Source organism: Pan troglodytes, chromosome 20 (assembly GCF_028858775.2).
Source record: "Pan troglodytes isolate AG18354 chromosome 20, NHGRI_mPanTro3-v2.0_pri, whole genome shotgun sequence".
In the NCBI taxonomy this organism is placed as follows: Eukaryota; Metazoa; Chordata; class Mammalia; order Primates; family Hominidae; genus Pan; species Pan troglodytes.
In genome coordinates this window covers 47,623,160-47,640,941 of record NC_072418.2, presented here as the reverse complement: position 1 = coordinate 47,640,941, position 17,782 = coordinate 47,623,160, and the positions used below count along the sequence as shown (strand labels likewise).

Genomic DNA, 17,782 nt, shown 5'->3' with positions numbered 1-17,782 from the left:
TGCCCCTCCGTCCATCTCCTGACGTCAACTTCCACCCACCTTTTCCTCCTTCCCCACCCTCTCCACCACACTGGCCTCCTTGCTGCTCTTTTTTTTTTTTTTTTTTTTTGAGGTGGAGTCTTGCTCTGTCACCCAGGCTGGAGTGCAGGGGCACGATCTTGGCCCACTGCAAACTCCGCCTCCCGGGTTCAAGTGATTTTCCTGCCTCAGCCTCCCCAGTTGCTGGGATTACAGGTGCCCACCACCATGCCTGGCTAATTTTTGTATTTTTAATAGAGAAGGGGTTTCACCATGTTGGCCAGGCTGGTCTTGAACCCCTGACCTCAAATGATCTGCTTGCCTTGGCTTCCCAAAGTGCTGGGATTATAGGTGTGAGCCACCATGCCCAGCCCCCTTGCTGCTCCTTGAATATGCCAGGCATGCTTCTGCCCCAGGGCCTTTGCACTGGCTATTCCCGCTGTCTGGAATGCTCTTCCTCCAGAGCCCCACATGGCTCCTTTCTTCCCCTCCTACAAGTCTTTGCTCATTTGTCACCTTCTCAGCGAGGATCTCTGTGCCCTAATTAAAAATCTCAGTCCCCCAATACTCTCGACCCCCCTCCATTTCCCCAATACACTTATCCCCATCTGACAGACAACACATGTTCATTATTTATTTTATTTCCTGATTCTTTCCCCTGCCAAGTGACCCTCTGGGAAAGCGGGAGTTTTTGTTTTGCTTTCTACCAGGGCTGCAAGAGCTTAGAACTGGGTCTGGCATACAGCAAAGGCTCATTTATTGCTAAATGAATGCATAGTTTGGGGAAGGGGAGGACAAGCTGAGGCCACATTTGGGATGCGGGCTGGGGTGGGGTGGAGAAGGGAGCTGCTGCCCAGAGGGACTCAGTGAGATTCAGGGTGGGGGCCAAGACCAGCAGCTGGCAGCGGGTTCTGAGAGGGGCTGGGCCTGCCTGAACAGGGAAGGGGTCCGGCAGCCGTGGTCACCTTGCTGGGACTGGTGTGTGGGGCCACAGGCCTGTGAGGCTGGGCCTCTCTGCCACCTGAGGCCCGCATGGTGGGGTGTCTGCCTTGTCCTAAGGGGAGAAGACTCTGAGGGTCACTAGTGGAGTTGGGGTAGGGCATTGAGGACAGACATTTGGGAGCCCAGCCAACTGCCTGGGAGGCAGGCCTGAGGCCACCATCTTGTCCCCAGATATCCAGATCTTGGGGGACTTTGGCATGGAAAGGGGCCAGAGCCTGCCTTTCACATGCACATGGCCCAGGCCAGCTTGCTTGAAGGAACAGACCGAAGGTGGGCGTGCATTCAGGGGCTGCACAGGGACCTGGGCCTGTTACAGTCTCCTGTCCCCCTGCCAGGACACCTGCCCCATGTGCTGCTGAGTCTTTGGCTGAGTCCACCCCATCGGCCCCACAGCCCCCGATGGCCTTGTCCTGCTGGTCTCAGGTGTGAGGCTCCCAGAGGAGGGCTGGGGCCTTGTCTTCTCCCTGGCTGGCCTGGCCCAGGACCCATCAGGAAGTTGGCACCAGCTGGCAGTAGGGGGCAGGGTCGGGGTTTAGCAGGTCCTGCTTGGGGGGAAGAGAGAACAGAATTATGACTGGGTGGAGGGGGAGAGTCTTGGGGAGACAGAGAGGGACAGAGGATGAGAGACAGCGTGAGATGGAGAGAAACCCGCAGAGAGAATGGAAGAGCAAGGTGGAAAGAGAGTGAGATGCAGAGACAAGAGGTCCTGGAAGAGCCAAGAAATGAGGTGGACACAGTGACAGAGACAAAGAGGCAGGAGAGACAGAGAATGGAGAGAGAGAGAGACAGAGATGCAGAGAAACGAAGACATGTAAAGAGATGCATCTTAGACAAGGCAGCATGAACAAACTGGAAACAGAGAAAGACAGATTAAAAAGGACACAGCCAGAGAAACTGAGAGAGAGAGAGAGAGAAAGAGAGAGAGAGAGAGAGAGTCCAAGAAAGGGGAAGACAGACATACAGACATATGTAGGCCACTGAGAGAGAGAGACAGAACTACAGGGACAGACAGCTGACAGGAGGGGATGGAGAGGGACTGAGCTCTGCGGTGGGGTTTCACTGGAGACCTGACTGGCTGTGTGGCCCCAGGCAATCCCCTGTCCCTCTCTGGGCCTTGTTCCTCCTGTGCAAGTTCAAGGTTTTGGATCCCTTTTGCAAAGAAGGAAATTGCAGCCTTGGGAGGAAAAGGGACTTGCCAGGGTTTCTCAGGGAGGCGGTTTGGGCTTCTCCGAGAGCAGAGACCGTGAGGCTTGCGGGGACGAGGGGAGGAAAGCCCCCAGTTTCAGTTGTCTTGACCCCTCCCCACCCCAGCTTCGGGGCTCCTGGATCCGTGGGATCCCCACCACCCCTCCCAGCTCCCAGCTCCATACCTGGTACTGGTGGTTCTCTGGCCCCGCCTGCAGGTGTGGGGGTGTGGGCAGGGGCTGCAAGGGAAGGACACAGGTGGGTGGGCGCTCGGCAACCCCCACCCTCTAACCTTTGACCTTTGGTGCTAGGACAGTCTCAGATTCCAAGTCCCCATCACCCCTCCCAGACTGTGAGGCCCCTGGGCAGAGGGGATTAGCTTCCTTACACCTCAGCGTTCTCCTCTGACAAATGGGCACTGGGCCCCAGCTTCGTGTGGTATCCAGTGGCCCGTCAACCACTCCATTAACTCTCAGTCTACCCCTGTCAACACCTCTGGTTCTAAGCTCTTAGCCTTAGTGTTTTATGTTTCTCTTATTTTTCACTTTTTTAGAAAAAGACAGGATCTTGCTCTGTCACCCAGGCCAGAGTGCAGTGGTGCAATCACCACTCGCTGCAGCCTCAAACTCCTGGGCTCAAGTGATCCTCCCTCCTCAGCCTCCCTGGTAGCTGGGACTATAGGTGCACACCACCATGCCTAGCTAAATTTTTGTAGAGATGGGGTCTAGCTATGTTCCCCAGGCTGGTCTCAAACTCCCGGCCTCAAGCAATCCTCCCACCTTGGCCTCCCAAAGTGTTGGGATTTACAGGTGTGAGCCATCATGCCCAGCTAAGTTTCTCTTTTTATTTAATCTAAATAACTTTTTTTTTTTTGGGATGGAGTCTCGCTCCTGTCGCGCAGGCTGGAGTGCAGTGGCATGACCTCGGCTTACTGCAACCTCCACCTCCTGGGTTCAAGCGATTCTCCTTCCTCAGCCTCCCGAGTAACTGGGATTACAGGCATGTGCCATCACACCTGGCTAATTTTTGTATTTTTAGTAGAGACGGGGTTTCACCATGTTGGCCAGGCTGGTCTCAAACTCCTGACCTCAGGTGATCCACCCACCTTGGCTTCCCAAAGTGCTAGAATTATAGGCATGAGCCACTACGCCCAGCCTAAATGACTCATTTTTATAAACCTTTCGTTATATATATATAAAACCTCCCCATTATAAAGGGAGTGGCTGCTCAGTGCAGAAAACACAGACAAGTATAAAAGAAAAGAAGATAAAACCCACCCACCAGCCTCCACACCCCAGAGACAAATGCTGCTTCTGTTGTGCTGTTTCCTTCCAGTCTCTTTTCCTTAGGATTTTTAAGAACAGGGAACAATATATAGAGAGTTGAGATTCCCAAACCTGGTGTCAAGATGGCCCAGAGGACCACAGCCAGCTCAGAGAGGAGGCGCCTGTTAGCATTGGCTTCAGGGGAGAGGCTGGGGACGGGACTCACCCGGGCTGGGTTTATGGACCTTGTGTCACTGATGGGGGACACCAGGAGGACCGGAGAGGGCATCACTTCATAGATGTTGTTGTCACCTGAAACAGGGGACAGGGGAGGTACCAGCTGACACATGGGCCCCACAGGCCACTCTGACTGCCTGTTGACATTCATTTATTTATTTATTCAACTAACATTTGTGCAAACGCTTCTTCTAGCCAAACCCAGTGCTGGGGACACAGTGCTGACCACGACAGTCCCAGGCCTGCCCTTCCAGGACTTACAGTCCAGTGGGGGACGCAGACCAGTCTCCAGAGTGACAACCTGGAGTGTTTAGGGCTGGAGTCGGGGGACTGGGGGCGGGTGGGAGCCCAAGACGGGGTGCCTAAGTAGCCTAGGACTCAGTGAGGGCTTCCTGGAGGAGGGGGCATCTGAGATAGTAGAGAGAAGTGAGTGAAGCTAAGGCAGGAGAGGGTGAGTGCAGAGGTCTGGTGAGAGAGCCAGCTGTGTTTCAGAAACTGTGTTTGATCTGTCTTGTGAAGGGCCTTGAGAACCATGTTAAGGAGACTAAACTTTGTCCCAAGGGCACAGGGGAGCCATGGAGGGCCTTTGAGCAGAGGAGTAACAGGATCAGAATTTTAGAAAGACCTTGTCCTGGGATGGGTTGGAGGGGTCTGGAGGCTGGGAGACCAGTGAGGAGCTGGGTGTGGGGGGTCTAGGAGGCTGGTAGTGGCCTGTGGAGGTGGATGGGATCCACTTGCATGATGGGATGGGGATGCTAGCCACTGAGAAGAAGAGAAAAAGCAGGTTTGGGGTGGGTGCCGATGCCCTCAGATTATGTGGGTGAGTTCAGGGGGCCCCAGAGAGGTCTCGGGGCAGGTGCATTGGGAGGCCTCTGAGTGAGGGAGAATAAGCGGGCTTGTGGCTATAGGGGAGAAGGGAGGAGCTGAGAGGAGGGCTAGGTAGTGAGATCTGGGGCTCCCGCCTTACCAGCATCATGAGCAGGGCCCAATTCTGGCTTCTCTGTGGTCGCCATCCTGGGGACACATAGAGGGAATTGATATTAGGATAGAGAGACACTCAGGCGGGTGGAGAGAGACTTAAGAGAAGCTGGAAATCCCACCAGGTCCCTGAAAGCCACATGGTCTCTCCTTCAGAGTGAGCTAGGATGAGGCCTGAACTATCCCAGACTTTTCTTCCATAATCCCCATCCGCAATCCCTCAGTTTCCCTAGCCACCACCTTATGCCAATGAATAGTGTTCCCCAGACATCACCATTTACAGAGATCACCTAAATGATCCTGCTTCATCCACCTGTCTTATGATTTCCTTAATATTTCTCTTTACATAGATTCATTTGAATACCCTTATTTATTTTTTATTTTTTAATTTTTTGAGACAGAGTCTCACTCTGTTGCCCAGGCTGGAGTGCAATGGCGTGATCTCAGCTCACTGCAACCTCCGCCTCCTGGGTTCAAGCAATTCTCCTGCCTCAGCCTCCCAAGTAGCTGGGATTACAGGTGTGTGCCACCATGCTCGGCTTATTTTATTTTATTTTAATTTTTTTTTTTTTGAGACAGAGTCTCGCTCTGTCGCCCAGGCTGGAGTGCAGTGGTGCAATCTCGGCTCACTAAAAGCTCCGCCTCCCGGGTTCATGCCATTCTCCTGCCTCAGCCTCCCGAGTAGCTGGGACTACAGGCACCTGCCACCACGCCCAGCTAATTTTTTGTATTTTTAGTAGAGACGGGGTTTCACCGTGTTAGCCAGGATGGTCTCGATTTCCTGACCTCATGATCCGCCAGCCTCGGCCTCCTAAAGTGCTGGGATTACAGGCATGAGGCACCATGCCCGGCCCATGCTCTGCTAATTTTGTATTATTAGTAGAGACAGGGTTTCACCATGTTTATCAGGTTGGTCTCGAACTCCTGACCTCAAGTGATCCACCTGCCTTGGCCTCCCAAAGTGCTGGGATTACAGGCATGAGCCACTGCACCCGTCCTGAATACCCTTAATTTTAAAAGTACACTGGAACCAAGTGAAATGGCTCATGACTATACTCCCAGCACATTGGGAGACCAAGGTAGGAGACTTTTTTGAGGCCAGGAGTTTGAGACCTGCCTGACTCACAAAGTGAGATCCCGTCTCTACAAAAATTACAAAAATTAGCCAGGTGTGGTGGTGCGCACCTGGGGTCCCAGCTACTTGGGAGACTCGGGTGGGAGGATAGTTTGAACCAGGGAGGTCGAGGCTACAGTGAGCTACGATCGCACCACTGCACCCCAACCTTGGCAACAGAGTGAGACTTTGACTCTGAAAACAAAAGTACTCTTGACACCACTATAGCAAGTTTGTTAATTCACTAAATAAGTATTTACAAGCACCAACCATGTGCTGGGCGTCACTGAAGGCACTGGGGATACAGCCGAGCACAAGATGGACAGAGATCCCTGGCCCCCCGGAGCAGGCAGTCTAGGGTGGAAAGAGAGGGGAAGAAAATTGGAATAAAGCATTGACAGTAGAATATCAGAGAGCAACATTCCTTCCCTATGAAGGAAAATGGAGAGGGGGGAGGGGGTGGAAGGTGTGTGTGCGGTTTTGAGTAAAAAAATAGTAATTGGGCTCAGTGGCTCATGTCTGTAATCCCAACACTTTGGGAGGCCAAGGTGGGCAGATCGCCTGAGTTCAGGAGTTTGAGACCATCCTGGCCAACATGGTGAAACCCTGTCTCTACTAAAAATACAAAAATTAGCCAGGCGAGGTGGTGGGTGCCTGTAATTCCAGCTACTCAGGAAGCTGAGGCAGGAAAATCGCTTGAACCCCTGAGGCGGAAGTTGCAGTGAGCCGAGATCGCGCCACTGGATTCCAGCCTGGGCAACAACAGCAAAACAAGAAGAAGAAGAAGAAAAAGCTTGGAAATGGTGCACTCCTGTAGTCCCAGCTACTTGGGGGGCTGAGATGGGAGGATGGCTTGAGCCCAGCAATTCAAGACAGCCAGGGCAACACAGGGAGATCTTATTTTTACAAAAAGTAAAAAATAAGCTAGGCATGGTGATGCATGCCTGTAATTCGAGCACTTTGGGAGGCTGAGGCAGAAGGACCGCTTAAGGCCAGGAGTTTGAGGTCAGCTTGGGCAACATAGCAAGACCCCATCTCTACAAAAAATAATAATACAGATAATTAGCCAGGTGTGGTAGCACAGGCCTGTGGTCCCAGTTACCCAGGAGGCTGAGGTGGGAGGATCACTTGAGCCCAGGAGTCTGAGGCTGCAGTAAACTATGATCATGCCACTGCACTCCAGCCTGGGTGATAAAGCAAGACCCTGTCTCTTTAAAAAAGAAAAAGAAATAGGCCAGGCGCAGTGGCTCACGCCTGTAATTCCAGCACTTTGGGAGGCCGAGGCTGGCGGATTGCCTGAGATCAGGAGTTTGAGACCATCCAGGGCAACATGGTGAAACCCCATCTCTACTAAAATACAAAAAATTAGCCGGGCGTTGTGGTGCATGCCTGTAGTCTCAGCTACTTGGGAGGCTGAGGCACGAGAATTGCTTGAGTCCCGGAGGTGGAGGTTGCAGTGAGCCAAGATTGCGCCACTACACTGCAGCAAGACTCTGTCTCAAAAAAAAAAAAAAAAAAAAAAAGAAGAAGAAGAAAACAGAATCCATGGCACATAAGGAAGAGTTGAGAAAGGAGACAAAATTGCTGCTTTCATATTCTGGGAACTAGTGAGTGGCAGAAAAATTAGACATCTTATCTACAATCAGTTCAGAATCAATTTCAAGAGACAAAGTTCTGAAGACGCTGATGTCATAAGAAAGGAATTTTTCACGAATAGACTCTCCCTGGGGGAAACAGGACCCCATCTCTCTCTCTCCCCCTCCCCCTCCCTCTCTCTCTCTCTCTCTCCCCCACTACATAGAAGTAGGTAGCATCTGATAGCTGTGCCTGCCGCTGTCCACTCCCCTTCTTTGACAATAGCAATCAGTTTTCCTTTGGAGAGCCGGTCCACACTCTCAATCCACTTGATTAAACGGAGTTGGATCTAGCCCAGTCTCTAGGGCTGCACAAATAGCCCAAGTTTGGCCAATCAGAGCTTTCCCTGGCCACCAACCCCTGGCCACAGTGATTGGTTCATGAAAAGTCATGTGATCTGAGTTAAGCCAATGAGAGGTAGACTTGGGGCTTTTGTTGGAACTACCAGGAACAAGGTGGTCTCCTTGCTAGGAATGGCTAAACCAGTGGAGTATGAGCCTGGGCCCCCTGGGAGTGATCTTGTGGCAACAGGGGAGAGCCTGCCTGAGAATGAAGCCACCGAAGAAAAATACAGAGTTGAGGAGTATATAAAGGAGTCATTTGAGAACATTGAGCCCCTGGATGCAGCCCTACCTGAAGTTAATAAGTTATGTAGTATTAAACAATTCCTTGTTTTTTGGGCAGGGAACAGTGGCTCATGCCTGTATTCTCAGCACTTTGGGAGGCCAAAGCTGGAGGATCACTTGAGCCCAGGAGTTCGAGACCAGCCTGGGCAAAACCCCATCTCTACAAAAATAAAAAAAATTAGCCAGGCTTGGTGTGCACACCTGTAGTCTCAGCTACCTGGGAGGCTGAGGTGAAAGACTCACCTGAGTCTGGGGAAGTTGAGGCTGCAGTGAGTCGTGATTGTGCCACTGCACTCCAGCCTGGGTGACAGAGCGAGACCCTGACTAAAATTCCTTCTTTTTGGTAAGTCAGTTTAAGAATAGGTTTTCTGTCCCTTGCAATGCAGAATTCTGTTTAATACAGGATAGAAAGATCCTTTTCACCCCAGGAGTTCCAAGATTTGATGAGATTGTGTATGAGCCGGATGATGTGACTTGTGGAAGAATCCATGGGGCTTGAGAAGACAGTGGGAGGAGACAGGAGAGGGACACTTGGGGACCCTGTACCTGTGGCTCTGGCCCCTCCAGTTCCTTGTTACCAGGAGATAGGCAATGCAGCTGATGAGAAGGGCCCCGGCAGCAAGAGATCCAATGATGGTGGCCGCCAGGATCCCAGCGTTGGTGGGCAGGTGTGTACTGGGCAGCTCCTTATTCTTTTCTGAGGGGTGAGAGAAAGAAAGAGAGAGGGGGGACTGTGCGATGTCTCCTGAGGGCTCCCCCAGTCCCTCACCGACTATATCAGTGACTGCATGGAGAACTGAGGTGCAGTTTCCTATTTCCAGCCCAGAGCTTTCTCCTGCTTTTCAGATCTGAGTATCCAACCATCTGGGTGGCACATAAAATCCAACATGTCCCAGCGGGCTGGGCGTGGTGCTCACACCTGTAATCCCAGCAATTTGGGAGGCCGAGGGGGGAGGATCACTTGCACCCAGGAGTTCAAGACCAGCCTGGGCAACATAGTGAGACCCTATCTCTATTAAAAAAAAAATTTCAACATGTCCCAGATGGAACTCCTTAGCTGTCCTATATCTCGATGTTGCTGCTTCCCTAGGATTTCATACGATCCTCAGCACATCCAAAATCGGCTTGCTGACATGCTCCCCAACCCTACCCCATCAAACTGATTTCTTTTTTCTTTTTTTGAAACAGCGTCTCACTCTGTTGCCCAGGCTGGAATGCAGTGGCATGATCACGGTTCACTGCAGCCTCCAACTCCTGGGCTTAAGCCATCCTCCCACCTCAGTCCCCCAAGTAGCTGGGACTACAGGCACACACTACCACTCCTGGCTAATTTTTAAATTTTTTGTAAAGAAGGGGTGTCACTAAATTACCGAGGCTGGTCTCAGATTCCTGGACTCAAGTAATTCTACTGCCTTGGTCTCCCAAAGTGTTGGGATTACAGACGTGAGCCACCGAGCCCAGACCCAATCTGCTTTGCTTTTTCTCACTTCGGTTGATGATACCTGAATCCCTTCAGCAGAAGGATGAGGTTCTGGGCTGTGTTTTGCAGGAGATGTAGGGGACTCGGAGGATTCTTAAACTGGACTTGCTAGAATTAAGACCACGCCTACCTGGCTCTTACCCTCTGACCTCCCAGCTTTACTCTCAAGCTGGACATCTGTTCTATTCCAACCCTTCTTGGCAGCTAAGCTCACAGACTATGGGATCCTAATGCTGCCCACTGGCGGTGTGGCCTTGGGCAAATTACTCAATCTCTCTGTGACTTGGTTCGTCTGTGAAATGAGGATAATATGAATACCTAGTTCTTAGGGTTGTTATGAAGTTTGAAATACACACACACACACACACACACACACGCTGTTCTCTCAATGATCCAACAAAGAAGTAAGCTCTGTGCCATTTTACAGATAAGGAAACTGAGGCATGGAACAGTAAATTGACTTGCTTGATGGCTCACAATAAGTGCAGTGCTGGGATCATACCCAGGCCACCTGAACTCCTTAATGACCACGCTGTGCAGCTTCCAAAGGGGGCACCTGTGACCTGGGAACCCCGGAAATGTGGGGAGAAGCCACTTCAGGCTCCACAAGTGAAGTAAGGACTGTTATCTTCAACCGGACCAGAGTGTCATTTTATGCAGATTTGTGTAATCAAATTAATGCGTATGTTGAGTTGACTTTTGCCTATTTCATCCATTTCTCTAAATTTTTTTCTATTCACTGTCCAAAACTCATTTTAAAATTTAACTAGGGGCCAGGGGTGGTGGCTCACACCTGTAATCCCAGCACTTTGGAAGGCCGAGGTGGGTGGATTGCCTGAGCTCAGGAGTTGGAGACCAGCCTGGGCAACATGGTGAAACCCAGTCTCTACCAATAAATAAAAAAAATTAGCTGGGTGTGATGGCATGCGCCTACAGTCCCAGCTACATGGGAAGCTGAGGTGGGAGGATTGCTTGAGCCCAGGAGGTGGAGGTTACAGTGAGCTGAGACTGGGCATGGTGGCTTATTCTTGTAATCCCAGCACTGGGAGGCCAAGGTGGAAGGACTGCTTGAGGCCAGGAGTTTGAGACCAGCCTGAGCAATATCAGTAAGACCCTGTCTCCACAATCTTGCTTTTAAATTGAAAAAAAAAAATAAGGGCATACAATCTATTTACAAGTGCTGTACCCTCATGATCTAATCACCTCCCACAAGCCCCACTTTTTTTTTTTTTTTGAGATGGAGTCTTGCTCTGTTGCCCAGGCTGGAGTGCAGTGGCATGATCTCGGTTCACTGCAACCTCTGCCTCCCAGGTTCAAGTGATTCTCCTGCCTCCCAAGTGGCTGGCATTACAGGCATCTACCACCATGCCCAGCTAATTTTTGTATTTTTAGCAGAGACGGGGTTTTACCATGTTGGCCAGGGTGATCTCAAACTCCTGACCTCAGGTGATCCACCCACTTCAGCCTTCCAAAGTGCTGGGATTACAGGTGTAAGCCACCGTGCCAGGCCCAAGCCCCACCTTTTAATACCATCATCTTGGAGGTTAGGATTTCAACATATAAATTCTAAGGGGATCTGTGTCCTGTGGAAATGGCAAGGGGCCACAGCACCTCCCTCCCTCAATCACCTTCTTCTGGTCTCTCCTCTAAGGTCACTTCTTGAGTGAGGTCTCCCTGATGACCTCCTTTCCCATGTCACATCATTCTGGTTCGTATTCTTTACTCAGCAAGTCATAACCACTGCGTGCCTCCATTTTTCAATCTGTAAAATGGAGACAATAATGGCGCCGGCCTCATGGAGTTGTTTTAAGGTAAAAATGAGTAAATATAGAGTAGTGGTTCTCAACCAGGGGTGAGTCTTATCCCAGGGTGGAGACATTTGGTAATATCTGAAGACATTTTTGGTTGGCATGACTAGGAAGCTGCTACTGGTACCTAGTGAGTAGAGGCCGGGGTGCTGCTGAAATCTCTGCAATGCACAAACCCTCTACTAGTAAGAACTGGCCAATACAAAACATCAGTAGTGCTGAAGCTGAGAAACTATGCTTTAGGGAAAATGTTTAAGATGGTGCCTGGCTCTTAACGATCACCCAAGAAATGCCAGCTGTCATTATTGCCCACCACCCTTTCCCTCACACTTTGCCCCGAGTGGATTCATCAGTAAATACTCGCTTTATAAACATAAAGATTGAGGGATGCATTCCTCACAACCAGGCATACAGTAAGTGCTCGATAAAAATTTGGTTAATGTTAGTGCATGTGAAAGGTAAATGAGATGGTGCATTCTCCAGTGTCAGGCACAAGGCAGGCATTTCATAGATATTTTATTAGTTAATGCATGTGAGGGTTAAAGACTATCTCTGGGGATTGGTACACAGTAGACGCTCAATATGTGTCAAGTGAATGAATGAGAGGACCAAATGAAATGGTGTTTGCACAGCACCTGGTGCATGGTAGCTGCTCAGGGCTCATTAGCTTCCTTACCTCATCCCCAGACCCTAACACTTACCAGCTACCTGGACCTCAGTCTTGGCCTTCATAGTCCATTCAGAGTTGATGGTAATGGCTACTTGGTAGGTGCCACTGTCTGTAGGCTGGGCGCGGCGCAGCAGCATGGAACCATTGGGGAAGCCCACGATGTCTCGCTGTCCCATGGCACTGCCATCCCTCTGAGGCCGTTGTATCCCAGGGATGTAGGTAAATAGCCTCGTGCCTCCATACGTCTCCTCCCCCAGGTACCAGTTGAAGTCCTGGAAGGTGTCTGGGACACCCTGGACTGACAGGAGAAGGTCCTGGTTCTTTTGAGGCTGCTCTGGAATCTTCTGGATGTAGAGAGCTGCCTGGGAGCCTTGGAGCATCCAGAGGACCAGGATTGAGGCTGTGGGAAGTTACAGGGAAGGGCTGAGATCAGGGGTGTTGCCAGGGACCACGGCATGCTCCTCTCTAGATACAGATCTTCAGCGGGGAGCAAGGACTCTGAGTGCTGCTCATTGGAAACAATGCTGGGATTGATTAGTGATGTCTGCCCTGGGTGCAGGAGTGGGAACACAGGTATGGTTACCACAGATTTGCCATCCTATTGATCCAGAGGTTTTTCTACCTTGAGATGCTGTGTGGCCTGCTTCTAAACACATGGACTCTCTGAATTCATTCATTCATTCATTTATTCAACCAATACTTATAGGCATATGTAATATATAAGCTATAATACCAACTATATGTAATACATCTAAACTTCCTTCAATTTCTAGACACTGGAGATATAGCAGGGAACCAAACATACATAAATTCCTGCCTTCATGGTCCTAACATTATAGAAAATTCCATAGATAAAATGGCAATGAGGCTGTGATTCTGTTGCCCCTCCCCCATCTTATTCTAATTTCATCCTCTCAGGTAATCTTTCCCTACTTCTAAGAGGAAACTTCAATCTCTGGGCTGAGTCCCCATTTCTCCCCTTGGCCTTTAGGGTCTATTTCCTCCTTACCTGAGAGCAGGAGGCTCTTTGAGAAGCAGCCCTGGGTCCCCATGGGAATCTCCATCTTGGCGTCTTGTGGAAATGCCAAGGGGCCACGAGCTGGACACTAAGGGGGCCAGAGGGCCCTGGCTGTCTGAAGTAGGCCAGCTCGGTGGGGATCCCAGGGGTGCCTTAGAGACACCGCTGGGGCTGGCCCAGCCCCAGCATGCCCTGTCCATGGGCTCTGGAGGCTCCACCTATACTCCCTGGGATGGGAGCACAGACAAGAGGTTGAACCAGTTTTTCAGGGTGACTGGGGAACTTCCCAGGACTCCTCCCCTGACCCTCTTCAACCTCTTTTTCTCACTCAGCGTGACTACAACAGCAGTCACTGTAGCAATACTCATAACAGCCTCTGAACAATTCCCCTGGGTTTGTTCAAACACACACTGCCTCATTCAGCAGCCACCATAAATAACTGTTCCCATTGCACAGATGTGGAAACAGAGGCCCAGGAAAAGAGGCAAGTCTGCCAATAGACAGAGGTGGGATTTCACCTGTGGCTGACTCACTTGAAGGCTCTGAGGCAGGCTGGGTGCGGTGGCTCACGCCTGTAATCCCAGCATTTTGGGAGGCCAAGGTGGGTAGATCACGAGGTGAGGAATTTGAGACCAGCCTGGCCAACATGGTGAAACCCTGTCTCTACTAAAAATACAAAAGTTAGTCAGGCGTGGTGGTGGGCACCTGTAATCACAGCAACTGGAGAGGCTGAGGCAGGAGAATCACTTGAACTTGGGAGGCAGGGGTTGCAGAGAGCCGAGATCGCGCCACTGCATTCCAGCCTGGGTGACAGAGCGAGACGTCGTCTCAAAAAAAAAAAAGCTCTTAGCTTTGTGTTTTTCTTTTTTTTTCTTTTGAGATGGAGTTTCGCTCTTGTTGCCCAGGCTGGAGTGCAATGGTGCAATCTCAGTTCACCGCAACCTCTGCCACCTGGGTTCAAGCGATCCTCCCACCTCAGGGAGTAGCTGGGAATACAGGCATGCGCCACCACGCCCGGCTACTTTTGTAGTTTTAGTAGAGACAGGGTTTCTCCATGTTGGTCAGGCTGGTCTTGAACTCCTGACCTCAGGTGATCTGCCCACCTTGGCCTCCCAAAGTGCTGGGATTACAGGTGTGAGCCACCGCGCTCAGCCTGTTTTTTTTTTTTCTTGAGACAGGGTCTTGCTCTGTCTTTCCATTCATGAACATTGGTTGTCTTACCATTTAAATATGTCACCTATAATTGCAAGAATATTTTGTAGTTTTTGGAGTGGTTTCTTTTTTAGATGCTGTGTCACCCAGGCTGGAGTACAGTGGCACAATCTCAGTTTACTGCAACCTCCGCCTCCCAGGTTCAAGTGATTCTTCTGCCTCAGCCTTCTGAGTAGCTGGGATTACAGGCATGCATCACCATGCCTGGCTAATTTTTGTATTTTTAGTAGAGATGGGGTTTTGCCATGTTGGCCAGGCTGGTCTCAAACTCCTGACCTCAGATGATCCTCCTGCCTCGGCCTCCCAAAGTACTAGGAGTATAGGCATGAGCCACTGCACCCAGCCCCAGAGTGTATGTTTTGTACTTTTATGGATCATGTTTATTCCAAGTGTGTTACTCTTTTTTTTTTTTTTAAGACAGGGTCTCGCTCTGTTGCCCAGGCTGGAGTATAGTTGCATGATCATTGCTCACTGCAGCCTCCAACTCCTGGGCTCAAGCAATCCTCCCATCTCAGCCTCCTGAGTAGCTGGGACCACAGTTGTGTGCTACCATCCCTGGCCAATTTTTTTATGTTTTGTAGAGATGGGATCTCACTATGTTGCCCCAGGCTGGTGTTGAACTCCTGGGCTCAAGTGATCCTCCCACCTTAGTCTCCCAAAGTACTGGGATTACAGATGTGACTCACCATACCTGGCTTAGCCTAGTTTTTAAAAAGCATCCTCCATTCATTCCAGCACACATTCCCAGTGCCCAGTTGTGTGTGCTGGGTGATGTTGGTGACACAGTGATGATTGAGACCACCTCTGCTCTGCCCTCTGTCCACAGTAGGGCACACAATCCTGTAGGGTTTGGGGGGGCAGACCCCTCTCACACAATTATGATCCAGAGTGATCAGGGCTGGGATGGAGGAGCCCAGGAGTCTGGGAGAGCCCAAGGAGATACACCTCATTCAACCTGACGGCTAGGGAGGGCTTCCTGGGGGAGGGGGCATCTGAGCTGAGACCTGGAGTAAGAGTAGAAATGAGGCAGATGATGGGGTGAGGCAGCATGAGGTGCACCAGGCAGCATAAATAGCAATGCAAGGATGTGGAGGCTGAGATAGTCATCAAGGTGTATTGAGGAGGTTGCAATATCTTGGGTGAGTGGAGCCAGGAAGGAGGGTGTGGGGCATGTGTGTGTGAGGCTGGGAGGTAGGAGAGATCAAATGTGCTCTGTTGGTTGGATCAACAGACCTTGGATAATGGAGGGTCTAGTGTTATGCTGTTTAATATCATAGCTATTAGTCATATGTGGCTATTTAAATATAAATTTAGGGAGGCACAGGTGACCCACACTTGTAATCCTACCCCTCTGAGAGGCTGAGGTGGGAAGATTGCTTGAGCCTAGGAATTGGAGACCAGGCTGGGCAACATAGTAGGACCCCAACTTTACACAAAACAAATTTAAAAAATTAGGCAGGCTTAGTGGCTTTCAATTATAGTTCCAGTTACTCAGAAGGCTGAGGCAGGAGGATTGTTGAACCTGGGAGGTCAAGGCTGCAGTGAATTTTGATCATGACACTGCACTCCAGCCTGGGTAACAGAGTGAGACCCTGTCTCAAAAAAATATACTGAATAGGCCAGGCGTGGTGGCTCATGCCTGTAGTCCTAGCACTTTGGGAGGCAGAGGCAGGCAGATCACTTGAGGTCAGGAGTTCAAGACCAGCCCAGGCAACATGATGAAACCCTGTCTCTACTAAAAATGCAAACATTAGCTGGCCGTGGTGGCGCATGCCTGTAATCCCAGCTACTCGGGAGGCTGAGGCAGGAGAATCACTTGAACCTGGGAGGTGGAGGTTATAGTGAGCCAAGATTGTGCCACTGCACTCCGGCCTGGGCAACAGAGCAAGACTCCATCTCCAAAAAAAAAAATTGAATATTTATATATTATTTTATATATAATATACATTATATATAATTATATATTATATATTATATTTATATATACATATAATATGTAATATATAATATAATATATAATATATAATATAATATATAATATATTATAATATATAATATAATATATAATATATTATAATATATAATATATGTATATAATTATATAATTATATAAATATATAATATATGTATATAAATATATAATTATATACATATATATTTATATAAATATATAATTATATACATATATATTTATATAAATATATAATTATATACATATATTTATATAAATATATAATTATATACATATATATTTATATTATAATATAACTAATATATATAATATATAATATATTTATATATTATAAAATATATAATATATAAATATATTATATAAATATATAATAATATATAAATATATAATATAAATATATAATAATATATAAATATATAATATAAATATATATAAATATATAAATATATATATAAATATATATAAATATAAATATAAATATTTATATAAATATATAAATATATAATATATAAAATATTATATAAATATATAAATATATAATATATAAAATATTATATAAATATATATAAATATATAATATATAAAATATTATATAAATATATATTTATAATATAGTATATATTTATATATATTTATATAGATTTTATATAATTTATATATATTTATATATAAATTATATATAATTTATATATATTTTATATATTATATATAATTTATATATATTTTATATATTATATATAATTTATATATAATTTATATATATTTATATTATATATAAATATATATAATTTATATATATTTATATATTTATATAATATATATTATTTATATATATTATATAATATATAATATATATTTATATATTTATATAATATATATTATTTATATATATTATATAATATATAATATATATTTATATATTTATATATTTATATAATATATATTTATATATTTATATAATATATATTTATATATTTATATAATATATATTTATATATTTATATAATATATATTTATATATTTATATAATATATATTATATATTTATATATAAAAATATATAAATATAATAATTTATATATATTACATATACATATAAAATATATGTAAAATGTATGTGTATGAATATGTATATATAAATGTATATACGTGTATATATATTCAAAGTAACTAAAATGCATTAAAAAATGCAGTTCCTCAAACTAGCCACCTTCAAGTGCTCACTAGCCTCAAGTGATCAGTGGCTACTCCATTGGACAGCACAGATGGAGAACGTTTTCATCATCATCTCAGAAACTTCTATTGGGGAGCGAGAGCTGACCTAGGGATCTGAGGCAGGTGGTGCCAGGCATTTCTACCCAGTGAGGTCCATCAGGAAGAGACAGCTAGGTCGGGGTGTGGTGTATCCATAGCACTTTGTGTGTGTCTGAGTGTTCCGGACACACGTCTTCAGCTTGTCGGGGGTGATGGTATCTTCTAGAGGCCCCAGGTTGAGGCAAATCAGGAATCTTGACGTTGAACTGCCTTGAAGGATGGAGTGGCCCAGCTATACACTGAATGGCT

The 17,782-nt window shown here is 47.2% G+C and overlaps 1 protein-coding gene and 1 long non-coding RNA gene across 9 annotated transcripts in view; one reads left to right on the top strand and one right to left on the bottom strand.

The window, feature by feature from the left end:
• The window catches only part of LOC129138138 (uncharacterized), a 70,200-nt gene that overhangs the window by 17,824 nt on the left and 34,594 nt on the right, over window positions 1-17,782 (top strand). The window lies entirely within an intron of this gene.
• Window positions 642-17,649, bottom strand: CEACAM19 (CEA cell adhesion molecule 19). 8 transcript variants are annotated; one of them, XM_063801895.1, is made up of 10 exons: window positions 17,541-17,596; window positions 13,570-13,702; window positions 13,028-13,263; window positions 12,050-12,418; window positions 8,607-8,757; window positions 6,070-6,153; window positions 4,675-4,721; window positions 3,697-3,782; window positions 2,391-2,444; window positions 642-1,562 (listed from the first exon to the last, which is right to left on the bottom strand). In XM_063801895.1, exons 3-10 carry the CDS (start codon window positions 13,080-13,082, stop codon window positions 1,509-1,511), a joined length of 900 nt encoding a protein of 299 aa, XP_063657965.1. In that variant the 5' UTR covers window positions 13,083-13,263; window positions 13,570-13,702; window positions 17,541-17,596; the 3' UTR covers window positions 642-1,508. The 8 variants fall into 8 exon arrangements, with proteins under 8 accessions (XP_063657965.1, XP_063657966.1, XP_016791644.1 ...); XM_063801896.1 differs by lacking the exon at window positions 13,570-13,702 and having other exon boundaries at window positions 17,541-17,649; XM_016936155.3 differs by lacking the exons at window positions 13,570-13,702; window positions 17,541-17,596 and having other exon boundaries at window positions 642-1,565; window positions 13,028-13,524.

What these genes read in the sequence shown, in the direction of transcription:
- CEACAM19 (XM_063801892.1), bottom strand. Translation starts at nt 13,082, where the DNA reads ATGGAGATTCCCATGGGGACCCAGGGCTGCTTCTCAAAGAGCCTCCTG. An exon ending in GACTGAGGTCCAGGTAGCTG is followed by an intron (nt 8,758 to 12,049) that starts GTAAGTGTTAGG and finishes CTCACCCCTCAG; the next exon opens with AAAAGAATAAGGAGCTGCCC. An exon ending in TCAGTGACGCCCAGCACATG is followed by an intron (nt 4,722 to 6,069) that starts GTTGGTGCTTGT and finishes ATGTGTCCCCAG; the next exon opens with GATGGCGACCACAGAGAAGC.